Source organism: Erythrolamprus reginae, chromosome 7 (genome assembly GCF_031021105.1).
Source record: "Erythrolamprus reginae isolate rEryReg1 chromosome 7, rEryReg1.hap1, whole genome shotgun sequence".
Taxonomy (NCBI): Eukaryota; Metazoa; Chordata; class Lepidosauria; order Squamata; family Dipsadidae; genus Erythrolamprus; species Erythrolamprus reginae.
The window spans coordinates 815,772-835,900 of NC_091956.1; the positions used below are offsets into that span (position 1 = coordinate 815,772).

Genomic DNA, 20,129 nt, shown 5'->3' on the forward strand with positions numbered 1-20,129 from the left:
CTTTAGTTGAGAGTTTAGTTTAGTTGAGAGTTTAGTTCAGAGTTTGATTTAGTTTAATTGAGAGTAGTTGGGTTGAGAGTTTAGTTTAGTTTAGTTGAGAGTTTAGTTTAGTTGAGAGTTCAGTTCAGTTTAGTTTAGTTCAGAGTTTAGTTTAGTTTTACTTTACCTTACTTTAGTTGAGAGTTTAGTTTAGTTGAGAGTTTAGTTTAGTTTCAGTGGTGGTGTTAGGACTCTGTCTAATGGTTTTGTTGGCAATATATAAACCAGCAATACGTGTATGTTTATACAGTATATATTTATACACGGCAACTCACTGTTCCTGCACTGTCCCTGCAATCTCTCTCTATTGTAGTCATGTATTATAGCTAAAATGTGTTTAGGCTTGCTATCTTTTATTTGCTGTGTATGACAAAGACAACTGGTAAGAAAGACTGTGTACTTGGTAATATTTGGATTATTATTCTGACTTATTCTGTGTATGACTTTAGTCTGTTTGTCTGAATAGGTTATTTCTCAAAGTCAACTTTAATTCAAGTTAGTAGATCTCTGTGTGGCTGAGTAGTTCTTCACAACTAATCTCAATATAAACATTTCTGTGTGTGCACAACCTTGGTAAACAAGGATTTCTCTGCTCCCACGTTATCAGATGGGCCAACCTTGAATTCTCCAACCACGGTGGGGTCTTCGCTGTCATCCTGAGCTCTTCCGCGGGACAACTTAAAGGTGTGGCAGAAATCCGAAAGGCCTCCAAAGTCTCCCACGTTCTCCAGCTCCGTCTCGTAGATCTAAGGGGAGAAGGAGATGGAAAGCCTTCGTTTCTTCTTTCTCCTCCTCCGAGGTTTGGAGGGAGGGGCAGGGAAAGGGAAGCCCCCTCGGCTCTTCTGCAACCAGTTGAGGGAGACCCTCAAACGATAGCAATAGCATTTAGCATTTAGACCTATATACGGCTTCACAATACTTTACAGCCCCCTCTTTTTTCACCATTGGAAAAAATATATACAATGGTCCCTCTACTTATGAACTTAATTCGTTCTGTGACCAGGTTCTTAAGTAGAAAAATTTGTAAGAAGAAGCCATTTTTCTCATAGGAATCAATGTAAAAGCAAATAATGTGTGCAACTGGGGAAACCACAGGGAGGGTGGATTCCTAGAGAGGCCCCACGGAGGCTTCTCCCCACCTTTTCCGGCCCTGTTTCCTCCCAGGAGATTTCTAGAGAGGCCCCACAGAGGCTTCTCCCTGCCTTTTCCGGCCCTGTTTCCTCCCAGGAGATTCCCCTAGAGAGGTCCCATGGAGGCTTCTCCCCGCCTTTTCCGGCCCTGTTTCCTCCCAGGAGATTTCTAGAGAGGCCCCACGGAGGCTTCTCCCCGCCTTTTCTGGCCCTGTTTCCTCCCAGGAGATTTCTAGAGAGGCCCCACGGAGGCTTCTCCCTGCCTTTTCCGGCCCTGTTTCCTCCCAGGAGATTCCCCTAGAGAGGCCCCACGGAGGCTTCTCCCCGCCTTTTCTGGCCCTGTTTCCTCCCAGGAGATTCCCCTAGAGAGGTCCCACGGAGGCTTCTCCCCGCCTTTTCTGGCCCTGTTTCCTCCCAGGAGATTCCCCTAGAGAGGTCCAATGGAGGCTTCTCCCCGCCTTTTCTGGCCCTGTTTCCTCCCAGGAGATTCCCCTAGAGAGGTCCAATGGAGGCTTCTCCCCGCCTTTTCTGGTTACAGTTTCAGAGGCTCAGGTTTGTAAGTGGAAAATGGTTCTTGAGAAGAGGCAAAGTTTCTTATCTAGAAAAGTTCGTAAGTAGAGGCATTCTTAGGTAGAGGTACCACTCTCTCTCTCTCTCTCTTTTTCACACACACACACTACAAAGATGCTGTCCAAGGTTCTACCTTGAGGGTGTCAAAGCCTTTCTCCAAATAGGAGCCACATTTTTCTCGCTCGCCCGTGGACGCGTAGAATTTGCTCCACCAATCAATGAACTCCTCTTCCTGAAAATGAAACGAAAGATAGAATAAACTCGGCTATTATCTCATGAGACCTTCCAAGACCTCTACAGCACCTGGAGCATTTCAACCAAGGCTCCCAAGCATGGCGCGGCCTTTCCCAAGCTTTGCCTCCCAGATGTTCCAAGCATCAAATAACGCTGGCTGGGGATGATGGAAGTTGGCCTCTGTCATAGGTGAGGCAATCCAGGCTGGGAAACCGTGGCCTTGACACCCGGAGCAATGAGATTCCCATGTTTTATGGAAGTCAGAAGGGATTTACAGAATATGAGCAGGGCATCCTGAAGAGGCCACATCCAATGGGGCATCTCTGGTTTTAGGACCAAGCTGAGTTGAAGGGTCAGAAGACCAATAAAGGAAAATAGGTGGAGTTCTCTGAGCTTCCTTGTTTCCTAGTAGACGTTTCATGACCCAAACTAAGTAACATGATCAGTGCTGGTAGGGAGTGTGGTTTGCAGAAAGGAGGAGGAGGAGGAGGAAGAGGAGGACTGTGGGTCCACTGGTACTTTCTGAGCATAATTGTTCCTCTCCAGACATTTCATAGCCCAACTAGAGAACATCATCAGTGTTAGTAGGACGAGCAACTCACTAGAATATAAATTGAGAGCAGACCCCACTTCCTACTAGCGATCATTATTATTATTGTTATTGTTGTTGTTGTTGTTGTTTTGTTTTTGTTGTTGTTATTATTATTGTTGTTTTGTTGTTGTTGTTGTTATTGTTGTTGTTGTTATTATTATTATTATTATTATTATTATTATTATTATTATTATTATTATTTAGATTTGTATGCCGCCCCTCTACGAATACTCGAAGTGGCTCACAAATGATGATGTTACGTAGCTGGGCACCAAGGACTCCACAATTGTCATCTTCCTTGTCTTCCTCCTCTTCCTCCTCTTTCTCCTCTCCCCCTCCTCCTTCTTTTCTCCTCCTCCTCCTCACCTCCTCCTCACCATCTCCTCCTCCTCCTCTTCCTCTCCTCTTCCTCCTCCTCTCCCCCTCCTCCTTCTCTCCTCCTCCTCCTCTTCCTCTCCTTCTCCTCCTCCTCCTCTTCCTCTCCTGCTCCTCCTCTTCCTCTCCTCCTCCTCCTTCTCTCCTCCTCCTCCTCTTCCTCTCCTCCTCCTCCTCCTCCTCTCCTCCTCCTCCTCCTCCCCTGTTCAAACCCCACCCCCTTCTAGCACTGATGAAGCTCCCTAGTCGGGTTGTGAAATGTCAGAAGGCGCTCGGAATAAGCAAGGCCCCCCCTCCTCATTTCCCCCCCCCCAAAAAGCAGCAATCTCTTCTGAAATTGATTGAAACCACCAAGGGGCAATTTGTATCTCGCGAAAGAAACATTCCTCCGCCAATAAATGCCTCCTTTTAGACTTCCCCAAAATCCCATCAGGCTAAGCTCACCACCACGGAGCCAGGATTCTGGGTTTATACAGAGTTTGACTGCAATCTTGCCACGGTCCCTGCTTCTGTCGCTTTCAAGGGAGGGGCGCCCAACCTGCCCCTCCCCCCATTTACCCCTCCCCCCACTTCTTCCCAGGAAAAAAATTGCATGGATTCGCATGATTTCACTTCTCACCCTAGAACTTCAAGTTAGAACGGAAGAAGCTTCCTGGATGAGAAGCGAAACCTTTTCAAGGAGAACAACCAAGGCAGCCCAGGTGCCTTCAAGCCCAGCACTTTTAGGAGGCCTGGGTGGTGGAGAAGCCCCACGGGCTGGGAGCATAGTTCCCTCTAAGCTGAGCAGGGAGCAATCGCTCACTTCAAAATCGTCATCAACTCAGAGTTTTCCAAACCTGCCCAGAAGCCGAGAGGGAAAGAGTGAGAGGGAAGGAGAGAGAGAGGAAGAGAGAAAAAAAAGAGAGGAAGGAAAAGAGAAAGAAAAAGAATGGGAGTAAGGAAGAGAGAAAGAAAATCAAAATCTAGTTTGAAACTAGCTCAACTATTTCAGTGGAATTTTGATATTGATAGAGTTGCCCTATTATGAGCTCACTGTTATAGACACACAGTACAGTATTTTATTTTGAAATTCTCTGAGGCAAAACAGGGTGGGGTTTTTATTTGTTTGTTTGTTTGTTTGTTTGTTTGTTTGTTTGTTTATTTATTCATTCATTCATTCATTCATTCATTCATTTATTATTTCTCTGCCGCCCAGTGCCGAAGGGACTGCCGCTCAGACACTATACTTTCCCGCCCACCCCCCCAAAAAATTAGAGGGAACACTGGCTGTGAGTGTGTGTGAGATGGCTTTTGTGTGCGTACAAATGGCCACCTGGACTCCTGGTAGGAGGAAGGCCGGAGAGTTGTGGCCAGTAGACGCCACCAAGCCGAGGAGCCTTTCTGAGCCCCGACTGCTGACGGGAAGACAGAGCAGATCTCAGCGCTCCAGGGGTTGAGAGGCAGCCAGGGCTGCTGTAGCCAGATGTCAGGATTGCATGTCAGAACGGTAGAATTTGGAAAGGGGGACCGAGGAGAACGGGGGGAAGCCAACGGCTGGAGAAAGGCAGAGATTCCTCCTGGTTAGCCAACCATGGAAAAAGAACTCCGCTTGAAAATCAAAACAATCTAAAGGAAGGTCAAAGAAGAGGAAGACAAAAGAAGGAGATTATTTGCGGCTCAGAGTTGAACTAGAGGTTCCTTGGTGCTCTCTGAGCTTGGGAGTTTTCATGGCTCCACTAGGTAACATCATCAAGGCTGGGAGTGAGGTTTATTTATTTATTTATTCCATTTTTTTTTCCTGCCGTCCTTCTCCTTGGACTCTAGGGCGGCTTACAACATATTAGCAATAGCCCTTTTGAACAGAGCCAGCCAATTGCCCCCACAATCTAGGTCCTCATTTGACCCACCTCGGAAGGATGGAAGGCTGAGTCAACGTTGAGCCGGTGATGAGATTTGAACCACTGACCTGAAGATCTAGCAGTCAGCTTTAGTGGCCTGCAGTACAGGACTCTACCCACTGTGGCCTTCTGCTGCATGAATCCCAGCCACCGGTGAGGTCCCACAGAGTCGGCCTTCTCCAGGTCCCGTTAGCCAGACAATGTCGTCTGGCGGGGCCTAGGGGAAGAGCCTTCTCTGTGGTGGCCCCAGCTCTCTGGAATCAGCTCCCCCCAGAGATTCGTACTGCCCCCACCTTCATTCCCTTTCGTAAGAACTTGAAAACCTATTTATGCCGCCAGGCTTGGATTCATTAGATCTAGTCTCTAACCACTGAAGGCTTCGTAGGCTTGGCTTGTATTGGAGTGAATGGGTTTTGATATTTAACTTTTATAAGGTTTCAGATTAACTAGTTAATTAATTGGATCCAATTATATTTTTCACAGTGTTTATTGTCGACATGTTGTGAGCCGCCTCAACTCCACAGAGAGGGGTGGCATACAAATCCAATTAAAATAATAATAATAATAATAATAATAATAATAATAATAATAATAATAATAATAATATATTAGATTTGTATGCTGCTCCTGTCCGAAGACTCGGGGCGGCTCTCAACAATAATAACAAGTGACAAATCCAATATTTAAAAAACATCTAAAAACCCATCATTAAAACCATACAACATAGTCATACCATGCATAAATCATATAAGCCTAGGGGTATCTCAATTTCCTCATGCCTGGCGGCATAGGTGGGTCTTTAGTAGCTTACAAAAAGCAAGGAAGGTGGGGTCGGTTCTAATCTCCAGGGGGGGTTGGTTCCAGAGAGCCGGGGCCACCACAGAGAAGGCCCTTCCCCTGGGGCCCGCCAGATGACACTGTTTAGTTGACGGGACACGGAGAAGGCCAACTCTGTGGGACTTTATCGGTCGCTGGGACTTGTGCACCAGAAGACAGTTCCGAAGGTATTCTGGTCCGATGCCATGTAGGGCTCTATAGGTCATGACCAACACTTTGAATTGTGACCGGAAACTGATCAGCAGCCGTGGAGTGCTGGAGAGACGTGGTCAAATCTGGGTAGCCCCATGATAGCGCTCGCAGCTGCATTCTGCATGATCTGAAGTTTCCGAACACTCTTCAAAGGCAGCCCCATGTAATAAATAAATAAGTAAATAAATAAGCGATGTACAATGAAAATAAATGGAAGAAACTGATGGATCGATGGGACATTGTGAGAGGTTATATGACAAGTAATATTTGTGATCTAGCCATAAAGAATAAATTAGAATCACTCTTTGATATGTGAATAAAATGCAGATCCAGGCTTAGAAGAATGTTAAAGATGTTTGTACAGACCCTCCAATTGGTGGTGGGGTATGTATGTTGTTAGGTGGTGGGTGCACCTTCACAGGGCCCCGAGTCTACAGAGAGGAGCGGCATACAAATCTAATAAATAACAATAATAAATAATAGGGCACTGTTTTATGTTGTATGATGGGCGGTCTGTGTGTGTAACATTTCAAAAACCAATAATTTTTTTTAAAAAAAAATTAGTAAATAAATAAGCCAGGTTTGTTTTGATGTCTGAAGCTCTATGCAGAAACGATTCTTCTAAGCTGAAGACGTTTCTCAAAGAACTGGGGGTCAAAAATAATGCAGGAGGTTTCTCCTGGGCTTTTTTTTTGCACGTGGGCTCCTGCCAGACCCTCCTTTGCTAACACAAATAAGCCATTAAGCAACAAGTTAGCGCGAGAGAAACCTGAGCCAGGAATCAGGCAGGCCCGAAATCTGTAAACTATTTGGAGTAATTGGTTATTTGCTGCGCTTGCGAGTCTTCCCAGCGGAGGGGAGATTTTATGGGCTCTCCGGTTACCGTTCCCTGGAAGAGCCACCGGGATCGGGTGTCTCCAGCTGAAGCCGGATAGCTGATACCCGGGGCCGAGAAAGGGATGGCAGCCTCGCGCATTCCTGCGGTGGCCTCCCATGGACCACACCGCATCGGGGCTCCCTGCGCGGAGCGGAGCTGCCAAGGCCGGGCTCCCGAACCACAGAAGGGCCCTCCTGCCAAGCGTTGTCACTGAGGGCTAAATGGGATGGGTCTGAGATGTTTCACAAGGCCACGTCCACCCAGAGGTTCCTCCAAGGAGGCATCAAGACAGGTTCTTGGCTCTTCCTCCCACCTCCAAGGTCGCTTCCAACTTCTGCTGTTCCGCGATAGTCATCTTGGCCACCCAACGTGGACGGATCAAGGAAGTTGGGTTGGGGTTGGGTTCCTGGGGGGTGGCATGGACGACCTTGATCGGTCCCCAGGAAAAACCGACACGGCTTCCAAGGACATTCCAGTCTTCCCCTTGACCCCATCTTTGCCTTGAGCCATTGTTTTCTTTTTCTCAACCTTCGTTGAGCATGGCTGAGTTTTTCTACTCTCCTAGTAAGTCCTGAATTCCTCCCTGGAGCTCTCCATGACATGGTTGCTCCCTGCCTTTCGTAAGAACCTGGAAACGTACTTATGCCACCAGGTTTGGTGGTATTAGACCCCCCCCCTCCAGCCTCTGGCCATTGAATGCTCAGTAGGTTTACGGTTGCAATTGTATGGATGATTTTAATGTTTAGGGGGGTTTTATAATGTTTTAAATTAACTATTTATATGAATTGGATTTAGCTGTATTATTTTATACTGTTTGGTCATTGATATGTTGTGACAAGTCAGATAGATAGGTAGGTAGGTAGGTAGGTAGGTAGGTAGGTAAGTAAGTAAGTAAGTAAGTAATTAAGTAAGTAAGTAAGTGGATGGATGGATGGATGGATGGATGGATGGATGGATGGATGGATGGATGGATGGATGGATGGATGGGCGGGCGGGCGGGCGGGCGGGCGGGCGGGAGGACAGGGGAACGAACAAATAAATAAATAAATAAATAAATAAGTGGGTGGGTAGTTGGGTGGGTGGGTGGATTATTGTAAATGTGGACTTTCTCCTCTTTCTCCTCAGTTGGGATAGGGCATTTGGCCACCTTTACCCACTTGCAATCCATAGTGTCTTGTTTTTAAAAATAAAAATACATTCTGCAGACAAGCTTGGGAGAGACCAAAGTCGAGCGAACAAACAAATTGAGTAATTGGGGGGGGGGGAGATAGGAAAGCATACATACATGGCGATGGGGCCGAGCGGTTTGCGTGTTAATTAAAGCCGAGCTGGTCATGCCATCCGCCAGCTACAAATTAAAATGTTCGATTAGTGAGGGGTTAGACAAAACGCAAGTCAACAATACAGTCACAAAAGCCAAAGTTTTCATTCTGAAAAAAATGCAATCTCGTTCATTTAAGAGCTTAAAATAAACCTCTCAGACAGCTGGAGGTTCATATCCAGCTGCAGGAGGCCAAACGCCCAGGATTTTTAAAATACAGTGATACCTCGTCTTACGAACTTAATTGGTTCCAGGACGAGGTTCGTAAGGTGAAAAGTTCATAAGACGAAATGATGTTTCCCATAGGAATCAATGGAAAAGCGATTAATGCGTGCAAGCCCAAAATGCACCCCTTTTGCCAGCAGAAGCGCCCATTTTTGCGCTGCTGAGATTCCCTTGAGGCTCCCCTCCAAAAAACCTCTAGACTTCCGTGTTTTTGTGATGCTGCGATTTCGCTGAGGCTCCCCTCACTGGGAAACCCCACCTCTGGACTTCCGTTGCCAGCGAAGCGCCCGTTTTTGCACTGCTGGGATTCTCCTGAAGCTCCCCTCCATGGGAATCCCCGCTGAGGCCTCACCCACTGGGAAACCCAACCTCTGGACTTTGGTGTTTGTGCAGTGCTACGATTTCGCTGAGGCTCCCCTCGCTGGGAAACCCCACCTCCAGACTTCCATTGCCAGCGAAGCGTCCATTTTTGCGCTGCTAGGACACCCCTGAAGCTCCCCTCCATGGGAATCCCCGCTGAGGCTTCACCCACTGGGAAACCCAACCTCTGGACTTTGGTGTTTGTGCAATGCTACGATTTCGCTGAGGCTCCCCTCGCTGGGAAACCCCACCTCCAGATTTCTGTTGCACGCAAAGCACCCATTTTTGCACTGCTGGGATTCCCCTGCAGCATCGCAAAACCACGGAAGTCCAGAGGTGGGGTTTCCATGGAGGAAAGCCTCAGGAGAACCCCAGCAGCATAAAAATGGGCGCTTCAGCTGGCAACGGAAGTCCGGAGGTGGGGCATCCCAGTGGCGGCGGCTGGTTCGTAAGGTGAAAATAGTTCGGAAGAAGAGGCAAAAAATCTTAAACCCCGGGTTCGTATCTCAAAAACTTCGTATGACGAGGGTTTCGTAAGACGAGGTATCACTGTATTGCTATCTAACAAAGATGGCCAAAGCACCAGAAGGCAGGACGAAACACAACAGATGGACGCCAGTCAAGGAAAGAAGCAACCTTCTGGGTTGTGTGACTATTTTAATGGCAAGGGTTTTTAATTGCTTATTAAGTATTGGATTTTCCCCCTTTATTATTGTTTTGAGCCGCTCCGAATCTCCGGAGAGGGGCGGCATACAAATCTAATAAATAATAATAATAATAACCTGGAATTAAGGAGAAACTTCTTAACAGTGAGGACAATTAACCAGTGGAACTGCTTGCCACCAGAAGTTGTGGATGCTTCATCACCACAGGCTTTTAAGAAGAGGTTACACCACCATTGGTCTGACATGGGATAGGGCAGTGACGGTGAACCTACGGCAGGTGTGTCACAGCAGAGGGAATAGGAGGCATTGCCCTATGTCAACTCTAACACACACGAGGCCTCACAGCAGGGGCACTCCGGAAGTCCGTTTTTCCAAACTTCCCATTTGCCCGTGTTTTCCGCTGTCCCAGGCGTCAGTGAGACATGTGTGCAGGAGCAGGGGCATCACAGGGGCATCACAGGGAATGGGTGTGGGCATAGGTGCGCATAATAGTACTGGCGTAAAACCTCTTTTGGCATATACACCAGAAAAGGCTCACCATCACAACTGGGGTGGTACAGTGGTTAGAGTGAAGAAAGAAAGAAAGAAAGAAAGAAGGAAGGAAGGAAGGAAGGAAGAAAAAAGAAAAAAGAAAGAAAGAAAAAAGGAAGGGAGGAAGGGAGGGAGGGAGGAAAGGAGAGGAAGGAAGGAAGGAAGGAAGGGAGCCGGGGTGGTGCAGTGGGTAGACTGCAGAAAGAAAGAAAGAATGAAAGAAAGAAAGAAAGAAAGAAAGAAAGAAAGGAGGGAGGGAGGAAGCAACGAAGCAACGAAGCAACGAAGCGAGGGAGGGAGGGAGGGAGGAAGGAAGAGAGCCGGGGTGCTGCAATGGTTAGAGTGCAGCCCTGCAGGCTCCTTCAGCTAACTGCTGCCTGTACTTCAGTGGTTCAAATGTCACCACCGTCTCCAGGTTGACTCAGCCTTCCGTCCTTCCAAGGTGGGTCAAAGGAGGACCCAGATTGTTGTGGGCAAGAGGCTGTTTCTGTAAACTGCTCAGAGGGGGCTGGAAAAGCATTGTGAAGCGGTAGATAAGTCTAAGGGCTATTGCAATCACTATAACTGGGGTAGGGTCCCCCACTGGAGCAGGGGGCTGGCGGAGAAAACCTCCGAGGTCCCTTCCAGCTCTATTCTATTCTACTTCTTCTTCCGTGCCCCTGGAAGAGACCCAAAGCTGCACCAGGAGGCCTCCCAAAATCCCTTTCCATTGCAATTCATGGCCCACCACGTCAAGCAGGTTTCTCCAATCTCGGCGTCTCTCCGTGTACGGTGTGAACCTGACCAGGCCGGCTGGGAAAATCCGCGGAATTTGGAAGGGAGCAGCTCCTGCCGTCAAGGAAAGGCCGAACGGGGGTCAGAGGAAACGGAGGATGCGAAATGAAGGATGGTCGACCGGGGACATCCTGTAACAGAAGCTCCCAGGAGCAGCCACGGGCTCGGCTTTGAGCGAGATCAGACTGAGGGCCAAGACAAACAACGGACTGGGATTATCCAATTACAGCCTCCGACTCGCTCCAATTATCCAATTATTGTAATGATCAATTATTACGTTGACGGAACGGTCCCACCTCAAGAATGCGCGCGGAGGGCTCCAGGGGGAAGTATCAGGTGGACGGCGGCACGGATTTCGACATATTTCCCCCATTCCGCGGGGAGCCCCCCCCCCCCCCGATGCAGATGGAGTTTGCAGATGACACAGAACTTGGCCAGGAGGTGTGGGGGGGGGCTAATATTATAACTGGGCAGGGGGTTGCACAAAGGGTTTTTTACTGTTTTAACGTTTGAATTTCACCTCTTTTTTTTTTACTGTACTGTTTTATTGTTGGGAGCCGCCACCAGTCCTGTAGGAGTGGGCGGCAAATAATAAAATAAAATAAAATAATAATAAAATAAAAAAAAAATAAAAAAAATAAAAAAAATAAAAAAAATAAAATAAAATAAAATAAAATAGTGAAGTAAAGTAAAAAAGTAAAGAAGGGAAGGGAAGGGAAGAGAAGGGAAGAACAGAAGAGAAGAGAAGAAAGAATAGAGTAGAGTACAGTAGAATAGAAGAGAAGAGAGAAGAGAAGAGAAGAGAAAATATGGAATGGAATGAAAGGGAATAGAATAGAAATTAGCAACGAATAGGATAGTAATAGTAATAGTAATAGTAATAGTAATAGTAATAGTAATAGTAATAGTAATAGTAATAGTAATAGTAATAGTAAAGTAAAGGGGGGGATGTGTGCCTAATACTTTACAGCAGTGGTCCTCAACCTTCCCAATGCCACGACCCTAAGATACGGTTCCTCATGTTGTGGTGACCCCCAACCATAAAATAATGAAATTATTAGAAAACTCGAGGGTGGGCTGAAACTTTCCTCACTGCCAATTCGCTTCCTCCTGCGCTGCGTGGCCATCCCTTGTGGGTGATAAAGCATCCACAACTTCTGGTGGCAAGCTGTTCCACTGGTTAATTGTCCTCATTCTTATAAAGTTTCTCCCTAATGTCAGGTTGCTTCTCTCCTTGATTGGTTTCCATCCGTTGCTTCTTGTCCTGCCTTCAGGGGCTTTGGAGAATAGGGAGACCCCCTCTTCTTTGGGGCACCCCTTAAATACGAAGACTGCTATCAGGTGCCCCCCCTTTACTAAACTAGACATGCCCCATTCCTGCGTCTCAAGGCTCTTTCCCTCATTGAGCTCAGCAGCTGTCAATTCTGCATGGCCAAGGTGTAGCCCCAACTAGGCTCAAAGGAGTTCTGCCCAGAGGTGGTAGTTGCACGACAAACCCACATTAGCCTTCAAGGTTGTTCTTTTCCATGTGCTGCTTTCTGAGCACCTGAACCAGCTTACCTGGACCGAGATGAGAGGTTCTTTGTCATCGATGTCAATCAGAACATCATCTTTTGGAGTCAGGCTCATGTCATCTGCAACAAAGGAAGGGGAAGAAACATGGCTTCAGTTTTTGGAGTTGGCTCTTCTTGTTTCCATCGATGGGTCTTTCAAACCAGCCCTGTCACTCAACGGCTGCTTAAGCCAGGGGTCTCCAGCCTTGGCGACTTTTGAGAATTGTGGGCTTCAACTCCCAGATTTTCTCAGCCGGGTCTCCAACCTTGGCAACACTGAGAGCATCTGCACCAAAGACAAATTCCTTGTGTGCCCAATGACCCTTGGCCAATAAAGAATTCTATTATTTTAAGAGTTGTGGACTTCAATTCCCAGAATTCCTCATCCAGAATTCCACCTTGCAAACTTTTAAGAGTTGTGGACTTCAACTCCCAGAATTCCTCAGCCGGGTTGCCAACTTTGGCAACTTTTTAAAAGTTGTGGACTTCAACTCCCAGAATTCCCCAGCCTGCTCTGAAATTGAAGTTCATAAATATTAAATTAGCCCAGTTGACTATGGGATTCTGGGAGTTGAAGTCCAATGGTCTTAAAGTGGCCATGTTGACTGTGGAATTCTGGGAGTTGAAGTCCATGAGTCTTAAAATGGCCAAGTTAATTGTGGAATTCTGGGAGTTGAAGCCCACAAGTCTTAAAATGGTCACATTGACTGTGGGATTCTGGGAGTTGAAGTCCAATGGTCTTAAAATGGTCACATTGACTGTGGAATTCTGGGAGTTGAAGACTTAGGCCTTAAAGTGGCCACATTTGGAGACCCTTGCTAAAGAGCAAGGCTTCCTTTGCTAATATCACCTATCATGTACTGGTTGCAGGAAAGCCACCCCAAAGATCTTCCACCCCTCCTGACCTGTGTGGGTTTCAGGAAGTACCGCGTCTTCTTTGTAGGGGTCACAGAGGAATTCTTGCAGGGATCGGATGGTGCATTGGCCCACTACAGGTCTGCGGCCAAAGGGCCTGTTGTCGATGACCTTGATGATGATGGGAGGGCAGTAGAGGTCCTCCCTTGGCAGACGCTGCAAGAAGAACCAGCCCAGGTGGTGCCGCAGGGCAGAGACGGAAGAAGAAGGGACAATGTTTATTCAATATATTTAATATTTAATAATATTTTATATTTTATTAATATTTAATATTTATATGTCTTGACGACAGCAAGAATTGTATATTCACAACACAACATTGAAAAAATGGGGAATCACCCATAGAAGAAGATTTAATTAAAAAAATACTAAATTGTGCAGAAATTGGTAGGTTGACATTAAAGATAAAAAATAAAGAAAATACAGAATATTTTCAAACATTATGACTTACTTTATCAATGGTTGGACAATAGAAGTAGACATTAGAAATTGGGCGAATACTACTATGCATGTCTTATGTTCAAGATATTATATTACCATATTTTTCGGAGTATAAGACGCACCTTTTCCTAAAAGAGGCTGATAATTTGGGTGTGTCTTATATTCTGAATGTAGCTTTTTTCTTTTTTCCCAGCCCTAAATAGCTGCTCACGATCTCCCCAGCTCTTCCCTTGCAGGCTCTTCCATTGTTTCTCTCTGCAAAGAATGTTTTCCAAGCCCTGAGTCTTTGCAGGGGGTTTTCCATTGCTCTAACTTGCTCTGAGTAAGTTTCTTTCCAGCCCTAACCAGGTGTTTACAATGTTCCCAGCTCTTACCAGCTTGCAAGCTCTTTCATTGTTACTCTCTGTGAATAATGTTTTCCAAGCCCTAAGTCTTTGCAGGGTTTTTTCCATTGCTCTGCTTGCTCCGAATGTTTCTTTCCAGGGGCTAACGATGTTCCCAGCTCTTACTGGCTTGCAAGCTCTTTCATTGTTACTCTCTCAGAATAAAGTTTTTTTTTTAAAGGCCATAACCAGGGGATAAAATAATGTGCTGGCTAAGGACGCAGGCCAGATGAAAACCTGGTAAGCAGATTCTTTTCCCTATTTTCCTCCCCCAAAACTAAAGTGCGTCTTATACTCCGAAAAATATGGCATATATATTTTTTAATTTATTTATTAGATTTGTATGCCGCCCCTCTCCGTAGACTCGGAGTGGCTATATACTATTATGTAAGCAAATTAAATACACTGTTCATAAAGTACTTGTGTATTTGAAAATACATAAATAAACTGTTTTAAAAAGAGAGAGATTTATTCAGATAACAGGGGAAGGGTCAATATAGTTTCCTCTAAGTCTCATACGAGACAAGAGAATGTGGAACGAAAATTTCTCACCACTTCCATGAAGAGGACGGAGATGTCAAAGTTGGGGTTCTTCTTCAGGTTCTTGATCACAGTCGACTGGACCACCTGCCCACCACACTCTACCAGAAGGCTGGGAGAAGTCACACTGGCCAATTGGTAGCTCTTCAAATTCCGAAGACCCCAGGCCAATACCTGCACCAGAGAGAGCCCACTAGCTATGCATCACAGAGTATGACAAAGACAGATATAGACATAGAATTTAACACCTGGAATGCATGCTCCTAGGAATAAAAACAAAAAAAATACCCCTCCAAAATACAATATTTAATTACGGTACCCACATAATTACAGCAGCACAGATGTCCTGTGCACAATTCTGGAAAAACAAAGGGATCCCGCCAGAAAATAACATCATAGAAAAAAATTAAAGATGTGCAGAAATGGATAGGATGACCATGGAGATTAAGGGAACTAGAAATTCAAAGTACAGTAGTACCTCGTGATACGAACCCCTTGTCATACGAACTTTCCAAGATACGCACCCGGGGTTCGGAAATTTTTTGCCTCTTCTTACGAACTTTTTCCACCTTACAAACCCGCCGCCTGAACACCGAACCTGGAAGTTCAGCAAAAGTTTGGGTTCGGGAGGCCGCCAAGAAGCCCCACCGCCCAGCTGTCAGCTTTGCAAAAGAGCCGCGGAGCTGTCGGCTGGTCGGGAGGCTCAAATGGAGGTGGGGAATCCCAATAGGGAATTCCATGGGTGGAGCTTTGACGTCACGAAGACGTCCTTCCTGGAGTCCACGTTTTGGCCGGCCAGGGAGGACACGGGCGGTGGGGCTTCTCGGCAGCCTCCTGAACGCCGAACCTGGAAGTTCGGCAAAAGTTCGGATTTGGCGTTCGGGTTCGGGAGGACGCCAAGAAGCCCCCCGGCTGTTTCAAAAGCGACAGCCAGGCGCCGGCGCCCATCAGAGCGCCATTTTTGCGGGTTTTTTCCTTGAACGCATTAATTGATTTTACATTGTTTCCTATGGGAAACATTGTTTCGTCTTACAAACTTTTCGCCTTACGAACCTCCTCCGGGAACCAATTAAGTTCGTAAGACGAGGTATCACTGTATTATGAAATTTGGAAAAATTGGTACCATTGGATGGGTAAGAAAAGTAAAGGCAGGAATAAAATGTGAAAGGATGTATCAAAAAGAATATAGAAATATGTAACATAATATATGTGTCTATAAAGAGGTGATATAAGAAATGTAACATATACAAGATATTGGGTAAAAATCCGTACTGAATTATTGAAATGTTTTCTTTTAAAAATTTGGAAAAATTCATTACTATGGCATAGTCACATAGACCAAACAGAAATAGCAGAGAAGAGCAGAGAGCAAACCATGCCTCTGCCTCCCTCTTGTGGCCATCTGTAACACTAGCTCCTAAAGCAGTAGTGTTTTAATACATGTAAGCATACATTGTTGGTCTATTTTATATATTGCCAAACCCAACTAGTTATGCACCCACCTCTATGGCTGTACGCTGGAGAACCGGCTTAATTCCTTGAGGGACCATGTAGATGTTGGGCTCCCTCTGGGGCGGAGGGTAAGGCAAGTCAGAATCTGCAGACTGGGAAGAGGACATAAATTGGGTCAACACATCTCTTTTAGATGGTAAGAGAAACAGAATTCCATCCTGCTCAGAACTAAGGAGAAACTTCTTAACAGTGAGGACAATTAACCTGTGGAACTCCTTGCCTCCGGAAGTTGTGTGTTTTGCCAACACTGGAGGCTTTTAAGAAGAGATTGGGCCACCCTTCGTCCACAATAGTAGAGGGTTTCTTGCCTAAGTAGGGGATTTTATTCTATTATTCTGCTAATCTCTCCTCTAAAGCACCAGAAGGCAGGTGAGAAAGAGACGGATGGAAATTAATTAAGGAGAGAAACCTGGAATTAAAGAGAAACATTCTAAAGAAGACAATTAACCAGTGGAACAGCTCGCCACCAGAAATTGTGAACGCTTCAACACTGGAAGTTTCAAAGAAGGGATCGCACACCCATTTGTCCATAATAGGAGAGGGTTTCCTGGCTGAGTAGGGGGTTGGGCTAGAGGACCTCCAAGGTCCCTTCCAACTCTTTTAGTCTGTTCTTTTGTTATTCCTTCCTGTGGCTTTGCTCTCAGGCAAAACGAAAGATGAGTGGTGGTAATAACTCCAGAACTACCCATATCAAATCTGCAGCCGTGGCATCGTGCCATTAGCTACCAAATTTGGGGTGGGGGCTGAGAGTCACGCCACCCTCTGCACTCACGCAGCAACCAAAGTTCCTGAAATTTTGAATTACCACCTCTTGCAAATCCATCAGAGGTGCCCGTTGCACCTCTCAGCTGCTGACACCCCCCCTTGTGCCCCCCATGTTCTTGGAGAGCCAGAATTCCCCAGGCTTCCCCATAAACCCAATCAGGGGGGCCGAGGGGGTGTTCCTAGCCTCCAAAGGGAAGGGAAGCCCCATGGCAGGGGGAAAAACCCCATTCAAAAGGCAGCTCTTAACCAGGGGCAGTTGGAAGCAATTTGCTCTGCCGTCACTTTTTCCAGCCAAAAAAAAAAAGAATTATTGCCATTAAATTTAAGGAGGCCTATAACATTTCAAACGTCAGAATCGGGTCGTATTTATTTATAGATCCCGTCGATGTATATTTAATAAGGGCTGCAGGGAGGCGGCCAAAGCTCTCCACGCCTGGTGGCCTTGCCAACTCCTCTTGGGCGTAATTGGAGGGGGGCCCCCAGACCACGAATTCAGCACACACCCCCACGGCACAGCTTTGAAGATTGAAGGGAAGTCTTGGGGGACAGCCAAGAGGGGCACCACCACCCCTTAAAGATCTCCATCCGATCTGCAGCACCCCAAAAAGCCAGGCAACAAAGCTATCAGAATGTCCCCATATGTCATAGCACCAATAACCGAGTTTTGTATTGGAGGTTTATGGAAAGGAACGGAACGGAGCAGAATGGAATACAGTAATGCAATGAAGAAAGAATAAAATAAAATAAAATAAGACAGAATAATGGAATGAAGAATAGCATAGCATAGCATAGCATAGCATAGAATAATGGAATGTGAGCCGCCCCGAGTCTACGGAGAGGCGCGGCATACAAATCTAATAAATAATAATAATAATAATAATAATAATAATAATAATAATAATGAATAGAATAGAATAGAATAATGGAATGAAGAAAGAATAGAGTAGAGTAGAGTAGAATAGAATAGAATAGAATAATGGAATGAAGAAAGAATAGAATAGAATAGAGTGGAGTAGAGTAGATAGAGTAGGGTAAAGTAGAATAGAATAGAATAATGGAATGAAGAAAGAATAGAGTAGAATAGAATAAAATAGAATAGAATAATGGAATGAAGAAAGAATAGAATAGAATAGAATAGAGTGGAGTAGAGTAGATAGAGTAGGGTAAAGTAGAATAGAATAGAATAGAATAATGGAATGAAGAAAGAATAGAGTAGAGTAGAATAGAATAATGGAATGGAGAAAGAATAGAATAGAATAGAGTGGAGTAGAGTAGACAGAGTAGGGTAAAGTAGAGTAGAATAGAATAGAATAGAACAATGGAATGAAGAAAGAATAGAACAGAACAGAACAGAAAATTTTAAAAAACGGAACAGAAAGAAACGGAACAGAACGGAATGGAACAGAATCTGGAAGGGACCCTGGAGGTCTTCTAGTCCAGCCAGTCAGTATTATTTGACCCTCCCTGGCCCTCCCTCCCTTTGAGTTTATTTGGCTGGTTGGGGAATTCTGGGAGTTGAAGTCCACCCGTCTTAACATTTGACAAACTCGGGAACCCCTAAGCAGAGGCTGAACTGACGGTTGGGGCTTTGCCCCTCGTGAGTTACGTAGGTGTTTCCAGACCTTCGTTGATCAGCGTGAAGGACAAACCGTTATTGACCTCGATGAGCAGGGAAGGGGCCATGCGGGGGATTAAGGCTCAGATTTACTTTGGGGAGAAGCTGGGGGGAAGCAAGCAGCCAAGCAGGAGCTTCCGTGGGACCCAGTTATCCCGCAATGCGAAGGGGTGTTAGGACTCTGCCCATAACTGTGGGGTTGGCAATATATTGGCTGCAGGTGTTACTGGCTGCCACAAGAGGGAGTTAGAGTCCATAACTTATTTCTCTGAGTCACCCTCTCTGTATCTCTTTGTCTGGCTACTCTGGTCTGCTCTGCAATCTCTCTGCAATCTCTCTGTATTGTAGTCATGTATTGCAGCTGAAATGTGTTTCGGCTTGATGTCTTTGTTTGCGGATTATGACAAAGACAACTAGCGAGAAAGACTGTGTACTTGATAATATTTGGATTGTTATACTGACTCTGGAGAGGGGCGGCATACAAATCTAATATATTATTATTATTATTATTATTATTATTATTATTATTATTATTATTATGTGTATGACTTTAGACTGTTTAGTCCAAAGTAATCCTTAAGACAAGGATTACTCTGCTCATATAAATCCCTGGCGGCTGTTGACTCTCAATCTGAGGGTTGACAGACGGGAGTTGTCTCTTTCTCTGACAACTCCACTCCCTCTTGCCCCCTCAAAGCTGTCAGGTTGCCTTGATGCCTCCTCCTCCTCCCCGGATTGGCCTGCTGGAGCAACCAACAGGCCACAACAACAGCTGAACCATCAGATAGTTTCAATGTTCAACGTTCAACATTCAACGTTCAACGTTCAACGTTCAACGTTTAACGTTCAACATTCAACGTTCAACATTCAACGTTCAACATTCAACGTTCAACATTCAACGTTCAACGTTCAACATTCAACATTCAACATTCAACGTTCAACGTTCAACGTTCAACATTCAACATTCAACGTTCAACATTCAACATTCAACGTTCAACGTTCAACGTTCAACATTCAACATTCAACGTTCAACATTCACTATTCAACGTTCAACATTCAACATTCAACATTCAATCAATAGGAGATTTGGGCGTAGGGGGATGCCTTGGCTAAAGGAGGACCCCTTCCTGGGATCCCCAAATCCTCGCCTTCCAAGAATGGCACCCCGGGATTTTTCAGCATGCTGCTTCAGCCCAAGAAGTTGCCAAGCAGAGAAGACCAGGGGGAAGGGGGGGTTAGAGGAGTGGGGGAAGTCGTAAATAAAGTGAAGAGATACCCATTGCAGAAGCCCCTCGTGATAGAAGACAGGGGGGCACAGCTACAGCAGAGCAATCCCAGGCGGCACCCGACAAGGAGAGGAGGAATCAGAAAAGAGAGAAATAGTGAGCTCAGACATACAACAGGGGGTGGACACCTCTTCGTGATGTCACCAGGGGGGAGCACTACACGCACCGGGGTGCACCAGTAGCAACCCATTACTGCTTTCCTGCAGACATCTCCTGACCCAGCTAGGTAACATGATCAGTGCTCGAAGGGAGAGGGGTTGGTTCTCTTTGTGCCTTGGGTTCAAGACATCCCTTAAGCACAAACTGCAGTGGTTGAAAGGCCTTTTGAGAAGCTGGGCCTCCCCTGCCCCTTTTCTCCCACCACCAACACCCCCGGGAGCTCACCTCGTCCAGGACAGACGCCACTTCGGTCTGCAGGGGGTCACGCAGGGCAGGGAAGGCAGCGTCCGTGCAGGGAACAGACAGAGAGAAACGGCATAGAAACATAGAAAATTGACGGCAGAAAAAGACCTCCTGGTCC

At 46.0% G+C, this 20,129-nt stretch overlaps 1 protein-coding gene across 4 annotated transcripts in view; it reads right to left on the reverse strand.

Annotated features, from left to right (window-relative positions):
* Positions 1-20,129, reverse strand: part of DYSF (dysferlin) — a 119,975-nt gene that overhangs the window by 19,433 nt on the left and 80,413 nt on the right. For 2 of the 4 annotated variants that reach the window (XM_070756809.1, XM_070756808.1), the window contains exons 35-42: positions 19,994-20,020; positions 15,934-16,035; positions 14,444-14,605; positions 13,058-13,223; positions 12,160-12,233; positions 8,009-8,071; positions 1,873-1,971; positions 657-785 (exon numbers count right to left, since the gene is read on the reverse strand). In XM_070756809.1, coding sequence (XP_070612910.1) covers positions 657-785; positions 1,873-1,971; positions 8,009-8,071; positions 12,160-12,233; positions 13,058-13,223; positions 14,444-14,605; positions 15,934-16,035; positions 19,994-20,020 — 822 coding nt within the window. The remainder of the gene's footprint in view (positions 1-656; positions 786-1,872; positions 1,972-8,008; positions 8,072-12,159; positions 12,234-13,057; positions 13,224-14,443; positions 14,606-15,933; positions 16,036-19,993; positions 20,021-20,129) is intronic. The other 2 variants (XM_070756811.1, XM_070756810.1) reach the window with 1 other exon arrangement.